The sequence below is a fragment of the Oncorhynchus gorbuscha genome, linkage group LG23 (assembly GCF_021184085.1).
Source record: "Oncorhynchus gorbuscha isolate QuinsamMale2020 ecotype Even-year linkage group LG23, OgorEven_v1.0, whole genome shotgun sequence".
Classification (NCBI taxonomy): domain Eukaryota; kingdom Metazoa; phylum Chordata; class Actinopteri; order Salmoniformes; family Salmonidae; genus Oncorhynchus; species Oncorhynchus gorbuscha.
This window is the reverse complement of record NC_060195.1, coordinates 19,587,538-19,602,470: the sequence shown is the minus strand read 5'-3', so window position 1 is coordinate 19,602,470 and position 14,933 is coordinate 19,587,538. Positions and strand designations below refer to the sequence as shown.

The 14,933-nt window shown below is 42.7% G+C and overlaps 3 protein-coding genes across 4 annotated transcripts in view; 1 reads left to right on the top strand and 2 right to left on the bottom strand.

The window, feature by feature from the left end:
* Positions 1 to 227: 227 nt before the first annotated feature.
* On the bottom strand, positions 228 to 3,413 carry LOC124011258 (CXXC-type zinc finger protein 5-like). Its single transcript, XM_046324450.1, has 3 exons — positions 3,118 to 3,413; positions 1,467 to 2,403; positions 228 to 774 (listed from the first exon to the last, which is right to left on the bottom strand). Exons 2-3 carry the CDS (start codon positions 2,259 to 2,261, stop codon positions 730 to 732), a joined length of 840 nt encoding a protein of 279 aa, XP_046180406.1. The 5' UTR covers positions 2,262 to 2,403; positions 3,118 to 3,413; the 3' UTR covers positions 228 to 729.
* A 2,442-nt stretch (positions 3,414 to 5,855) lies between these two features.
* Positions 5,856 to 12,386, bottom strand: LOC124010604 (ubiquitin-conjugating enzyme E2 D2). Of its 2 annotated transcripts, none has more exons than XM_046323259.1 (7): positions 12,003 to 12,386; positions 10,498 to 10,561; positions 8,969 to 9,000; positions 8,732 to 8,809; positions 8,406 to 8,511; positions 8,089 to 8,182; positions 5,856 to 6,910 (listed from the first exon to the last, which is right to left on the bottom strand). In XM_046323259.1, exons 1-7 carry the CDS (start codon positions 12,024 to 12,026, stop codon positions 6,865 to 6,867), a joined length of 444 nt encoding a protein of 147 aa, XP_046179215.1. In that variant the 5' UTR covers positions 12,027 to 12,386; the 3' UTR covers positions 5,856 to 6,864. The 2 variants fall into 2 exon arrangements, with proteins under 2 accessions (XP_046179215.1, XP_046179214.1); XM_046323258.1 differs by having other exon boundaries at positions 8,969 to 9,112; positions 12,003 to 12,329.
* A 1,572-nt stretch (positions 12,387 to 13,958) lies between these two features.
* Positions 13,959 to 14,933, top strand: part of LOC124010636 (serine/threonine-protein phosphatase 2B catalytic subunit alpha isoform-like) — a 50,540-nt gene continuing 49,565 nt past the window's right edge. The window contains exon 1 of the mRNA XM_046323307.1: positions 13,959 to 14,362. Coding sequence (XP_046179263.1) covers positions 14,314 to 14,362 — 49 coding nt within the window. The 5' untranslated portion in view covers positions 13,959 to 14,313. The remainder of the gene's footprint in view (positions 14,363 to 14,933) is intronic.

Below are 14,933 nucleotides of genomic sequence, written 5' to 3'. Positions count from 1 at the left end.
GTGTGTGTGTGTGTGTGTGTGTGTGTGTGTGTGTGTGTGTGTGTGTGTGTGTGTGTGTGTGTGTGTGTGTGTGTGTGTGTGTGTAATGTAGTGATAAGGCTCTCCACTCTGTCAGGCCATCATGCATGCCTCCCCCAAGACACACTACATAAAGCCCCACTGGAAATAGACAGGGATCAGTCAGCCCCTAAAATACACACAGAGACACTCATCCCAACACACACATAGACAGGCAGTTTCCTTGTCTTTATTCAGAAGGCAGACCGTAGAGGTGTAAGAACTAGACACTAATCAGGACTTAAGTACATCTACTACTCATCATTGTATTAGCTGTGACATGAATAGAAAAACAAACATAAACATCATATTATGACCAGTCTGTCCTTGGTTTAGCTTATATGGAAACGTCCAGGTCAGAAACTTCGATGACAAAATGTTCCAAAATGGAGTATAAAAAGGAGTTACATTTTCAATGAATAAACAACTCTGTGGTTAATGAGGTGGTTCATTTTGGGCCCAACAATATGTAAATCCATTGGTATGACTTATCTTTTCTTTATTGAGTTTTCATCTTCATGTTTTTGATTGTCGAAGATACTGTACTCTCCAAGCCAATCCAACAAGGCCACCTGAATTGACTTTGTACGCCCAGAGTATCCATGATCACATTCCAAATGGGCGGAGTCTATTTAATTTGACTGGCAGTTCATGGGAAAGATAGGTGGAATCCTATTGTAGCCATGGAAACGCTGCTCTTGACGGAAACACCATCTTCTATGAAAGCAGAGGAGAAAGGTCAGAAGGCAGTGGTCCACTCAAAACACAAACACATGTATACAGACTATTACACCTCAAGACCATTGACAGTAACAAATGAACACAGTACTATTAAAGAGGTATACACTGAGTGTACAAACATTAAGAACATCTTCCTAATATTGAGTTGCACCCCCATTTGCCCTCAGAACAGCCTCAATTCATGGACTCTACAAGGTGTCGAAAGTGTTCCACGGCGATGCTGGACCATGTTGACTCCAATGCTTCCCACAGTTGTGTCAAGTTGGCTGGATGTCCTTTGGATGGTGGACCATTCTTGATACACACAGGAAACTGTTGAGCCTGAGAAACTCAGCATGGTTGAGCCTGGAATTTACTACCATACTCCGTTCAAAGGCACTTAAATATTTTGTTTTGCCATTCACACACACAAAACCATGTCTCAATTGTCTCATGGCTTAAAAATCCTTCTTTAACCTGTCTCCTATCCTTGATATACATTGATTCAAGTGGATTTTACAGGTGAAATCAATAAGGGTTCGTCCCCTGGATTCACCTGGTCAGTCTACGTCATGGAAATAGCACTCAGTGTATATTACTTTGGACAGCAGTTGTAAAACCTGAAATAAAGTCAGAATGGCCATTCCAATAGTGTGTATTTAGGTGAGTGTTTCTCCACTTCCTCTCACCTCTAACCCAGTGGCTGCCTTCTTCTTCAGCTGCTCACACTTCCTGTACTTGCAGATCTGGTGTCCGGTCTTACGGTTGCGGCAGGCGCTGCACTCTTCACAGTTCCCCATCCGTCGACATGGCACACACTCTCCACATCGCTTCCTCTTCCTTCTCCCAGCTCCCCCCCCGCCGCCAGGGGACGAGCTCTCGCCTCGCAACCCCTCCACACCCTCCCCAACGCCAGCCATTCCCATTGACCCTCCACCACCAGTCAGGAATCCCCCTCCTCCCGCTGTCAGAGCAAACAGGCCTGGGTTCAAGGAGAACCAGGAGCAGCCTAGCAGTGGCAGGAAGTCTGTCACACAACCCATGCTGTCCCCTTCAACCCTGGACCCACCTTCCACCTCCTCCCCATTCCCCCCAGCCCCCAGCCCGCCCAGAGGGCCCTGGTTCTTGGGTGTGGGGGTCAGTGTCAAGGCCCCAGCCCTCATCAGCAGCTCTGCAGCATGAGCCAGGTGAAGCCCACTGGGGGAATCCCAGAGGTCTATGTTGGAGGAGGGGGCCCGGTGAGGCTTGGGCTGCCTGGGCTGGTTGGGCCTGTGCTGCACTGCGGTGGGGTGGAGGAAGCCTCTGATAACCGTACTACTGGACCTACTATGGTGGTGGGCTATTCTGTTGGTGTTGTTGAGATACTCTGAGAGGGAGCAGGGATGAGAGCGCTTCAGGCTTCGTCTTAGAGGCTCACTGAGGATCCTATTGGCTCTCTGCTGTTCCGGAGAGGAAGGGCCAGACATGTCCAAAGTATCTGCCATACTGGGTGGGAGGTGGGGAGGTGGTGGGCTAATGCCAAGGTAAGAACAGTGACAGCAGTCCAGCTGTCAGTTAGCCAATCACAACACACTGACAGCTGTTATATTCCCATGATCCTCTCTGATACCTTTATACCCTGTGGAGCTGAGCAGAGGGAGATGGAGGAGAGGGGGAAGGAGACAGAGGAGACAAAGAATGGGGAGAGAGGCGGAGAAAAGAGGTAGATAATATTAGAGAGGCATTGGTGGATGGTTGGTTTTATTTTCAGTGAATGAAAGACAATGATGACATAGGCTTAAGTGTAATTAAGGGAATAATAACCTATGTTTGAGAGAGCTTGTAAAATGTGTCCAAAATATAGGCTACATCTGAGGCTTATAAAACGATATGCCTTGAATAACGTGACGCTTTCTACATTCAAGTTAAGATAGACCAGGGTGTTGTTGCACCTGAGTTCCAAGGGGGACAAATCTATGCAATAATGGAATACCACAAACAAATAGCCTATTGCGCATATGCGCCAGTCAAATTTGGAGCGCGCATTTCGATTTGACTACAGTAGTTGTGATGTGAGCCATGCTTGAGAAAATACAATCTCTACCTCTAAATGGCATCGAGTTCGAAAAGGATAAAAAAATACCTTTTGTCTAGACACAGTGACAGTCCAGGGTACGCGCGTGCACGACACGGTCGCAGTGGATAAATAAAACACGCTATGTTTCCTCACTAAACGACTACTTGTGTGTTTGGGTGATGTAATTCTTACAATTGATAATATTGCAAAAGTATGAATAGGTCTTATCTCTCTTCAATATATGATATGATATTATCACAGCCTTTCGTAATTCGTGCACCTACCAATGCGACGCGAGCTGACCAGAGCCCCACCGTCCAGTGGTTTGTCCGTGGTGCCTTCCACGAATATTGGAATAAATAAAGGGAGACAGAAAAAAATCATAAGAAATGGTCAACTATTAGACACATCCAATCTTTATCTACAGTGATCAACCGAGAAAACGGAGCCGTAAATCATTTGTCCAGTTCGGTGGCTGCATAGGTCCTTCGCCTTTACCGTCTCGCATTCCCACCTCCTCGTCCCCGCCACTCGCTGAGCGGAACACGCAAACACTCTTCGTAGATTTGGGGGGCGTCACACAAAAAGCGAACTGGAGTCATGGTCGTGAGACGCAGAAAATGACCCCATGACCACAATTATGTCCGAACAGCGAATTCCTGTGTACATTTCATTTCTGTGTCGTCATATAAAATGTTACAAAAACATAGAGATAGACAGATAACAGATAACGCCAAAGGGCTAATTCTTTTTTTAAATAAAATTAATGACAGGAAATGTTTTCTTATGCCTACAATAACTCTTGATTGAAATAGATCACTGTTAAGAAATTGGAAAAGGCTGTTTGAGGAATCACTTTTTGTTATGAATGAAATTCATCAGACTGGCAGGTGAGTGATTGTATGTTGTGTGTGTTCCTTGCATGGTGTCATGGTGTTGGAAGCCTGACTGTAACGAACAGGGTAGTCGCCATCAGGGAAGATTGGCCAATTTAGAGGCGCACCGGAAAATCCACTCCACCTCTTGTGAGAGTCCTGTTTGGCACACATCCAGTTGTGGTGTGAGGCTGAGTGTGTGTGCGCGTAGTGTGGCCTGGGCAACAGTAAAATGGAGAGGGGCTGCGTAATCCTCACGCCTGCTAGTGGAGCGAGAGCAGCTCCCAGCGGCTAGAGAAAATATTGCATTGTATAAGTGGGTAAAATGGCATACATCATCGGAGCACATAAGCTGCTTTGCAGCGAGACAAAATCAGCACCACATAATGTCGGCCTTCTAGGTCTTCAGGAAACGAATGAGTCAACACTCAAGTCTGACCACTTTGACAACGTTTATTCACAATATACAGGACAAAATACATCACCGTCAACTCAGCCATAATCAGTAGAAAATGTATCTGTTGGACATAAAAAAAAATATATTCCTATAGGCTTTACTTTGAACAGTGGAATGGACAAGTCAGACTTGACATAAGACCAGGCCTTCATCTGTAACCTTACAATAAAGGTCTATAAACACTAATTAGTCAAAGCTCCGCTTTCTGAAATACTATTATTATGGAACCCTTCTAGACCTATAGGACAGTTCCCGTCTGAAAATCCTATTCTCTGTGATTTAATCCACGAAGATATGCGTACGAAGGCTATTGTGTATTACAACACAATAAATGTGTCTAGACTCAACGCCTTTTATTTTAAGATGTGTAAAGATAGTAGGCTACTATAGACCTGCCTATGGTACATTACCATGGTGAATGGAATATAAATCCTAGTCACAACAGCCCCTCTCCACTGCCTGGACCGTGGCCCCACATAACCTGCTCTATGAAATCTGAGATCGGGGCACCGCTCTGAGATCATGGCAAAGATAAGTAGCTAACTAAAAGCCGGCCACACCTTGGACTATATGAATCAGCGACTATCTGTCGCGGGATTAAATGACAGGGGGGTTAGCGCGCCCACTGCCGTGCCAAGCGCAATCACAAGGCGCGCTCTTAAGGATTCAATCGGGCAGAACAAACAAATACTGTGGAACACAATGGCCACACAAACCTGGGCAGACTGGTGGCAAGGTTGTCCTACTTGAGGATACAACCTGGTTAAAATGATTGGTAAGTGTCCACTGTCCTGGCGGATTTATTTATGGCTCCTCTCAACAGGTTGCTTTGAGGTGTAATTGGGTGCAGTGGGCTAGTGAATGTAGTAAACAATTACAATGTCCTTATATCTAGGCTACATAACTTCAGTTGTGCTTACAGTGTGAAGGTATGGCTAAGTGTGGCGAGTGTTTTGAATTGATCAATTGTTCACATGGGTATTCCTAACGTTCACTTATTCAGACATTAACCTGGAGAATAAAATTAATAGCTTTACCTTTAGATATCTGGAATCGATGAGTTTCAAATACTACTGGGATTGACATTTGCAATGATGGAAGTTGAGGTAAAGGTAAACCTGGGGGGTTTGCATCCTGTCCGTTGGCCGGTGAGATGTTCTGATCTCGCGCACCAAGGTCAGTCAGAATACATCTGAACAGTCTTTTCTGACAGACTGGACCAGTCCAGACTGAGCGACATCACTGGTGCGATGACCAATCAATCCAATCATCAAAAATGGTTACAAAGTAACTAACTGCAAGGTTGTCAAATCGGACATAAATTAGATGTTTTGGGATAAAAACAGTAAGCTACTACATAAGTAGAATTTGATCTGAAAAACTGGGTAATCATAAAAATTATCAAACGTAATCACCTTTTCAACTATTGTAGAATCTATTATTTAAGATGTGATTCGATGTATTGACAGGCAGATATTTGTAAGGCCAGTGGTAAAGTAACATTTTATGGCATTGAAGTGCAATTTCCCAGAGCCAAGGTTTTAGGTTATTTACATTTTAGAGGAAGCCTTAAAATCTGCCCCCCCCCCCCCCCCTTTTAACTTGACTGGGGAAAACAAAGGCAAAACCAGTAGCTGAACAACATGTCTTCCATCCATCTCTCCAGCCAGTGATGTTTGAAACTCAAGTGGACGCTTGAGTCGTGGTTTTTATTACACAGTTTAATCAACACACAAAGCTCAAAGAGCCTCTCAGGTAATTCAATATACAGAGTTTGTTTGGGCGAGGAGCATTTGTGTCCTCACACCCAGAGCCCAAGCCAGCCCCACAGCCTGAAGATGTTGTTCGCCTCCAATTTCAGCAATAGCAAAAATACAACCTAAGAGTTATAGGGAAATAATAAAACACAAGATAAACTAAGAAAACTCTTTAAATACCTGGTCCAAAACCTCCAGTTTGTGAATGTAATGAAGGTGGTGGTCTGAAGGTGGGGAAAGGGTGTTTGGGGGGGGGGGGTGCACAGAAACAATCTTGGTTTATGGGAATGGTGGGGGACAGTGGATCAATTAAAGTCCTTTCATATAATTTGAGAGAAGACCAGAAGGCCATTCAGTTTTCCATTTTATAGCCTGCTATGATTTTTAAATAATTCCTTTGTAGATTTTATACAAAATACATGAGTGCCCTCAACTCAACATGTGATAAGCTTTCCTGAAATCATGTCTATATGGCTGGGATATCAGGAGACAAAATAAGGTATAAGAGTGTAAAAATCCTTCAATTTTAGACACCCCTCCCCACCAAAAAAAAAAACAGCCCCCTAGTCATAGAGATGATAAGGAATGCTTTTAGAGTCAAGAACATTTGGAGTGAAGGCGCAGGCAGGGCCCTATGGAAACATCAGGGGGAGAGTAGCCCAGCCTGCATCAGAGATATGACCAGGAATAAGGAGGGGAGCGCAAGGGGCATGATTGCGGTTTGAGAATATGTACACCATGGCTGCCAGGTTAAGTGGGGTGGAGAATTGGTCGTAAAGGGAGGGGGGAAAGGAAAGAGGGAGGTGCTCTGGTTAAGGGGAGGCGTGGCTCAAAGAAAGCACTCCAATGGAAACCAACAAGATCCGCTTTAACTTCTCTTTACTTTCAAAGCTCCCCTAACCTTAGTTGTACAGGTGGTTTCGCCATGATTCTACTCCAACACTACATTGCATACTTTTGTGTCCATTCCCGAGCTATTCTGTTGTACCTGGAAGCAAAGAGAAAGAGTGTGAGTTTCTGGTTCATGAATAGAGTAAGTGTTCAGATTAACACACGGAACAAAAATATAAACGCAACATGTAAAGTGTTGGTCCCATGTTTCATGAGCTGAAATAAAAGATCCCAGAAATGTTTCACAACAACAAAATACTTAGTTCTCTAAAATGTTGTTGCACAAATGTCTTTATGTCCTTGTTAGTGAGCATTTCTTCTTTGCCAAGTTAATCCATCCACCTGACAGGTATGGCATATCAAGAAGCTGATTAAACAGCATGATCATTACACGGGTGCACCTTGTGCTGGGGACAACAAAAGGCCACTAAAATGTGCAGTTGTGTCACACAATACCACATATGTCTCAAATTGAGGGAGTTTGAAATTGGCATGCTGACTGCAGGCAAACTATGGACAACGAACACAATTGCATTTTATCGATGGCAATTTGAATGCACGGAGATACCGTGACAAGATCCTGAGGCTCTTTGTTGTGCCATTCATTCGCCGCCATCACTTGATGTTTCAGCATGATCATGCACAACCCCATGACCAAGGATCTGTACACAATTCCTGGAAGCGGAACATTTCCCAGTTCTTCCATAGCTTGCCTACTCAGACATGTCACCCATTGAGCATGTTTGGGATGCTCTGGATCGCTATGTATAACAACGTGTCCCAGTTCTCCCAATATCCAGCAACTTCGCACACCCATTTAAGAGTGGGACAACATTCCACAAACAAATCTATGCAAAGGAGAAGTGTCGCACTGCATGAGGCAAATGGTGGGCACACCAGATACCGACTGGTTCTGTTCCACACCCCTTCCCTTTTTTAAGGTAACTGTATACCCAGTCATGTGAAATCCATATAGTAGAGCCTAATTAATATATTTTGATTAACTGATTGTCTTATATGAACTAACTCAGTAAAAATCTTTGCAATTGTTGCGTTTATATTTTTCTTCAGTGTATATTTTTGTTCAGTGTGTATATATATATATATATATATATAAGCAAACATATTCAACAGTTGCAGCATACAGACATATACACCCAGAGGATTATCTAAAGGATCTAACAAGATCATCCTGTTTAACCACTGACTCGAGAGCTTGTATGACATCCTATAGTACACCTTCATCTGAAGCAAGATATTTAGTTAGTTACTCACTTTTCCCTGTCCGTCTTGTAGATGCGGGCGATCTCCGGTACTAAGGGGTCGTCCGGGTTTGGGTCGCACAGCAGAGAGCAGATTGACAGGAGAACTAAGGGAAGGTTCGATGTTAATGGTTCGGCTTAGGACAGAGGTAAGGAGAGCTGAACTTAAATGAGATAGGCAGTTACTGTGACAAAACAGAAACAGGAAGTTCAGTCAGTCACTCAGATACCTCACCAGACACAGGTTCCAAAACAAACAGCAAAAAGGACATATTCATATTTTACAGTCTTAGTAACATAAAAACAAAGTGTTTTTTCTTCTCCGTGTACCTTTGGAGATGGTTAGGGCGGGAGACCACTGTGATCGCAGGATGTCGAGACAGATGCTGCCGTTGCTGTTGATATTTGGGTGGTAGATTCTTGTGGTAAACGCAACCTGCACACCCAGAGAAACAAACAGAATGGACATGGTTGAGTTAAGAGGAAGAAACAACTAAATGACAGGTACAGAGAAGGAGCATCATGAAATGACACAGTTACAGCCACCAGAGAAAAGATGCAGAAACAAATGATTGTGTGTGCTGGTGTGTATGAGAAACTACGATCAGTGGATGTCATCTGTCACTTCAGTGTGTGTACACACATTTCTGTCTCACCTTTGGCGGTTTGAAGGGGTAGTCTGTGGGAAAGTGAATGGTCAGGAAGAATACCCCACCCTGATAAGGACTGTCGTTCTGTTAGAGAGAGCAGAATATTCAGCACTATTAGTATCAAGTCAATCTTAGCAGAGTTGAACAGGTCTTTAGTATAATTTAATCATGTCGAGAAACACTGTCCTATACAACATTACATAAGCTAATATTTATGGTAGTGTGATTGTCGTCAGTACTTACAGGTCCCATTATTGTGGCTTGCCAGTGAAACACTGAAAAACAGAAGTGAAACCACCAGATGTAGTCAGCCAGAGTAGCGAGAGGTAGTAGGAATGTTATGAAGTCAGGCTGAGGCAAAGCCCAGGATGGGGCTGGATACTTATTCTAGAAGATTTATAATACAATTCCAGCAGTATAAAAAATGGATTGACGTAATATCATGAATGATGTCAGTGCAGTAGTTAAGCAAATGGATATTTGAATTCAAGCAAATGTTCTATTGCTGACGTAATCCATCCTAAAAACTCAGGGGAGTGGCCGAATGCCATCTAAAGATAAGAATGAATGCAAAGCTCTCAACGAAAAGAACTAACTAGAACATTACAACATTTTAAACAAAGATACTGTTACCACACTGAGCTTAAATGCAGAAATGTGAGAAAATCTATAAGGAATAAGAGAACATCCGAGTTTAGAACCATTAGACAACTATTATCTTGGAAAGACCCAGGTTGCTCTACTGTAGCCTATCTGGGATGTTATATCAGCCCAAAAGAAGTTGTGGACATTGGTGACAAAGCTCAAATTCGTCCAATTTTCGAGCTGAGCACATCAGAGGGCACAGGGCAGTATATACCAGATCAGATGGTTGCCGGAGAGTTCTTGAGAGCTAGTGATTCTCAAGCAGGCAGACAAAAAAAGTGGAATAACGTTTTCTCGAGACAATACTGGTACAATAAGCCAATTTGTTTCATCACTGTGGTCCCTGATAAGACATATCATTTAGCAGCATATTTGACAGATCTCAGATGGCATTTGACACTTGTCTGAGTGAACCACTCAGTTTGTTAATGGCTTTGAACTTTATATCTTCTTATAAATCAACAAGCAGTCACAGTCATTACTATGCATCTAAGACAATGATTTGACTAAAAGAGTGACTTGAGAAGTATGTTCAGTGATGCTCTCACAAACTGGGTGTTTATTCCACACAATAAGCTAAATAAATCTCATTGTAAAAATTGCGTATTTTTTTGTAATTTGTAAGACAAGGAAAAATGTGCAATCCGTCCAATCAATTAACATAATCTAGTATCAATGGTGTCCAGGTATGGTAAGGCAGTTAGTGACATGCTGCTCCTGGCTATGATTGACATCTTACCTCACCTACCTTAATGTAACCATAGAACCATTGGTAAACCAGCACAGACTTCCTGGTATCTGACCCAATACCAAAAGTGAAACTGATTTAAAGGGAAGGCATTTCACTGAGCCTGTAGATTCTAGAACAAACATGTGGCATTAAAGTAATCATTTTGAGATAAGCAGTCCAGATACTCTGTGGTTCTGGTTGGTTGAGAGATTTTACTGATAAACCAGACTGCACAAGACTCACCACATTTCAGAATAATTATGGATTAGCTGCATCTAGACTACTTTTTTAACACAAATCATGTGGAGAGCAGGAAGCCTAAAATGTTGAACAGGATGTCAGGACAAAAGCGATAACTGACATTTATTGTTGTGTTGCCTGATGACGAGCTACTTACTGTCATCTCCTACTGGTCCTGCAGAACACTGGGCTGGTGGGTCCCGTGCCAAGTCATTCAACTCCTGAGAGATGAGAATACAAGCAGTTAGCAATACTAGTTGAATGCATTTGTCTGCAAAGGGGCAGCCAAATGTTCATCATGAACAAGCACAGGCTCCAGAGAAACTTACAGAAGCAATTAAGGTTAAATGCCTTTATCAACAGATTCTTCAACCTAGTCAGCTCAGGGATTCAAACCATTGACCTTTCGGTTACTGGCCCAATGCTCTTAACCACTAGGCTACCTGCCTAACACAGACAAATCATGTATTCACGGGTAATGTGACACCAGAGTTTAGAACATATAGAAAATGACTAACAAGAGTTCACCTACAAACAGTCAAACATTGTTAGATTTAACTGCCTGATCACACAGCTTCATTCTACTGAGTTTTAGTAATCGAAATGAACTAACTAAAAAAATATAGGTAACAATATACATATTCCCCAAGCAACACACATGACAACCAAAGATCATAACCATGATGATAATAGTTAAGTCAACGTCATGGAAGCTACTACTGGGATTTCCTGGTATCTATTTGGCTAGCCATCTTTTGTCAACATGACTACCAGAAGTAATGAATCCGTATCTTTAGCTGGTTAACGATGCCCAAATGTTAGCCAACTGCCACGCATTCTGGTTGATCACTATTATGAGTGAAGATATTAACATGTAAAAAAATAAAATTAAAAAAGGCCCATCTGGTGATATATCTAGCTAACATACAACTTACTGGTTAGTTAGCTAGTTCCATTATGTAGTTAGTTGACATGAGGATTATTTTATATATATATATATATATATATTATATATATACACCTCATCTGGTCAGTTAGCTACCGCTACTCTGGGCCCAGTTTGACACTAATATGTCAAATTACAGCGGAGTGGAAGGTTGGAAAAATGTTTTTAGCTAGTTAGGGCACGATATTCCCAGCCATAACCTAGCAAGTTATCACATAATTAGGTAGCTAGGTGAGTGATTACTGAATTTGTGGGACAAATATTAAATATATTTAGCTGGCTAGTTACTAACTAGCAAGCTAACTAACGTAGCCGACTGCTCTAGCAGTGCTAGCTAGCAAACTGCAGAAGCCGTTAGCTGGCTAACGACTATTATGTAAACCAGTTATTTTGGATTCTAAATATGTAAATACACAGATCTCCTCTGAATAAAGATAACAAAATTACTAGCCAAGTTCACGTTCGCTATCTAACGTTAATTGGCAAACTGGCAGTAAAAGGTGGAGGGCCCAAAATGTGGATCGAACACCGAAAGAGGCGCATTGGTTAACGCCGTCAGCCCAGCATTAGCCGTACCTCCGTGGGTAACAAGCTTTTAAAGGCACAACATTTAATACCGACATCATTCAGATGACACATATACCAGACAAAATTCAAATATCACTTATTTATTGTAACTGCGAAACATTGGGCCTTGTCGTTGACTTCCTTCTTACCTTGTGAATTCTTTTAAGAGCCATTGTATTGTGCTAGCGCTGCCGTCACCGAAAACGTGTTATACTCGATTAAAATGGCGGTTCCGGTCTCTGTCCGGAAGGAAATTATTCGAAATATATCTCAAATAATACCTTGGTCTAATACTCAAATCACCAATTACTATCAAAATTGGCACACCGATATAATGTTCTGGCTAAACTGAAAGACACTAGGGGTAGAACCACCGTCCTTCCTCCTGCTGCTGCAGCCGCTACCAAACCACTCACTCTGCGCTGTTTGTAGGAACCCTTCCGCCTACATGCGCATCCATCACTGATGTTTCAGCACCATAGATTGCGCGCCGACAACATAGCGGTGCAATTGACGTCATTTCGGCTCTCGACAAGCGACAAGATATGAATAGTTCGCATGAATGATTTGAGCCAAAATGGCTTTCAAGCATATATTTTGCACCGTTGCGAGCTCATATAAGAGCCTAGCAAATCGTTTAAAACATCTAGCAGCAAATTATTCGCAATAGAAAGGGGTTGGACACACCACCATCAGGAAATCGTTTACAAAATATGATTTATTATTATGTATATGGGTTATTACACGACATTTATACGGGACAGTTAAATAATAAGCGCGGAGGGATATAAGGACTATTCGAGGTTCTTATCGCGAGAATGTAGTGCCACTACATAAGAAATTGAGCAGTGAGAACTTTCCTTCACCCTAAATACAATTTTACAGAGTATAAATAGGTCAAATATTAAGCATTTAGCTCTTTACTAATGCCCTGTTTTGTGTCTGTTTTGACATATCGTTAATTCGTTTTTCACATGAACATTATATATCTTGACCTATGTGGAAAACAGCCTAATAATACTAATAATGGAAATAAGATAATATGGCTAAAGAATAAAGTAATAACAGATAATGGTCCTCTTATTCATGTTCATGCTCTATACTCATATGCATTATATGCCGTTATAAACTGGGTGGTTTGAGCACTGAATGCTGATTGGCTGAAAGCCGTGATATATTTAAGCAATAAGGCACGAGGGGGTGTGGTACTGTATATGGCCAATATACCAAGCCTAAGGGATGTTCTTAATCTCAACAACGCAGAGTGTCTGGATGCAGCCTTTGGCCGTGGTATATTGATCATATACCACAAACCCCTGAGGTGCCTTATTGTTATTATAAACAGGTTACCAACATAATTAGAGCAGTACAAACACATGTTTTGTCATAGCTGTTGTATATGATCTGATAAAAATTATCTGTACTGTTCTAATTACCTTGGTAACCAGTTTAGAATAGTAATAAGGCACTTGGGGGGTTTGTGGTATATGGCCAATATACCACAATCCAAGCAGGTGTACAAGGTCATTCATTGTGCTTCAGTTGATGTCTCTACACCCCACTACCATAAAGCAGGTTTGAAGTTTTAATAAAGAGGGTGTGCACTACCAGGCAGGCACTACCCCCTGTGCTATAAATGTTCAGACCTCTTGGTATAGAGGACAAGTGTAGTGCACTGTGTGTAGCCTAGGCTACTGAGAAGCTACTGCTATTTATGATGGAACATAACTTTTTCTTATAAAAAATACACAAAATGTTGTTATATACAAAGGTCTGTTTGCAATGACCTGTACTAGTGTGTATTCTCACACAAAAGGCCACAGCAGAGGACAATATGTATTGTTAGGCCTATGTGTTGCGTTCCCTAAACCTGATACCCTTTACAGATAGATGGGTAATGCTTCCACAATAATGAATGCTCTTATCTAAGCTTTGAGGCAGATCCCCCATAGGGCCAGATCACGTATAATAAAATAAATCAACCATTATTATTGTTATGAACACACACGCACACCAGTAATAACAGCATATCAGGGGGCTGGTTGATATGCGGAAAGGGGGAAGACCCGCATTAGAACCCCCACCGGATGGCGGTATGAGGCAGTCCCTGTATGAATGTGTGCGTGGGAGTTCCTCCTTTCTCCATTCCGGGGTGTCGCCACACCACGGAGAGTACTGAGGGAGTCCTGCGAAGAGACCGCCTAGTCCCCTCCAGGCCTCTTCACACCTCTCCACTCCTTCATCCAGCCACACACGGTGCCCCGGCATGCCCCAGAAGACAGGTATCCGCTCTTTATTTCCTCAGAGAACCGCCGCAGACCTCCCCGGCCGCCCTGTTTGAAAGATTACGGAGACACCGAGGGATGCTACTGCAGCAAACGCACCCCGCACCGCGAAAATTCTCGACGTCTGCCGGAGGAACATAAACATTTGGTTGGCCCTTGACCGAAGCCCCTGAGGATGTCCGACAGCGGTGGGAACATGAACTCCGACGATCGGCCGGTTAAAAGTACGCACAATTATATAATGATGCTTAGGCCTATGCTTTATTGTTTTGGGGCATTGGCTTTACAATGGCTGCACTAATGTCGATATGTGATTGCATGTGTGTGCGTCCCCATGTTATTTTCCCCCAATAAAACAACAACAACACTTTAGGCTATTGTATGGTGAGTCACTGATGAAAATGCAACATTGTCGAGTTATTGATGCCAAGTGATTGATGATTGACAGAAACTAAAATATGTTTTAGGCGCTGAATCCCGAGAGGATGATGTGACCTGTCCACTGTATGGAAATACCCCCTTATTTTGTATTATGGGGATGTCTCTCGGCGCGCACTGAGTGATATGGTGATGCTGCATGAGTCGCGCCTGGTGGTGGGTACATGTACTGTTCAGTCAGAGTCAGAATACCCGAGAGAGAGAGAGAGAGAGAGAGAGAGAGAGAGAGAGAGAGAGAGAGAGAGAGAGAGAGAGAGAGAGAGAGAGAGAGAGAGAGAGAGAGAGAGAGAGAGAGAGAGAGAGAGAGAGAGGAGATCAGCGTCTCTTTCCAATGAAACATTCCTGGCAGTTTGACGA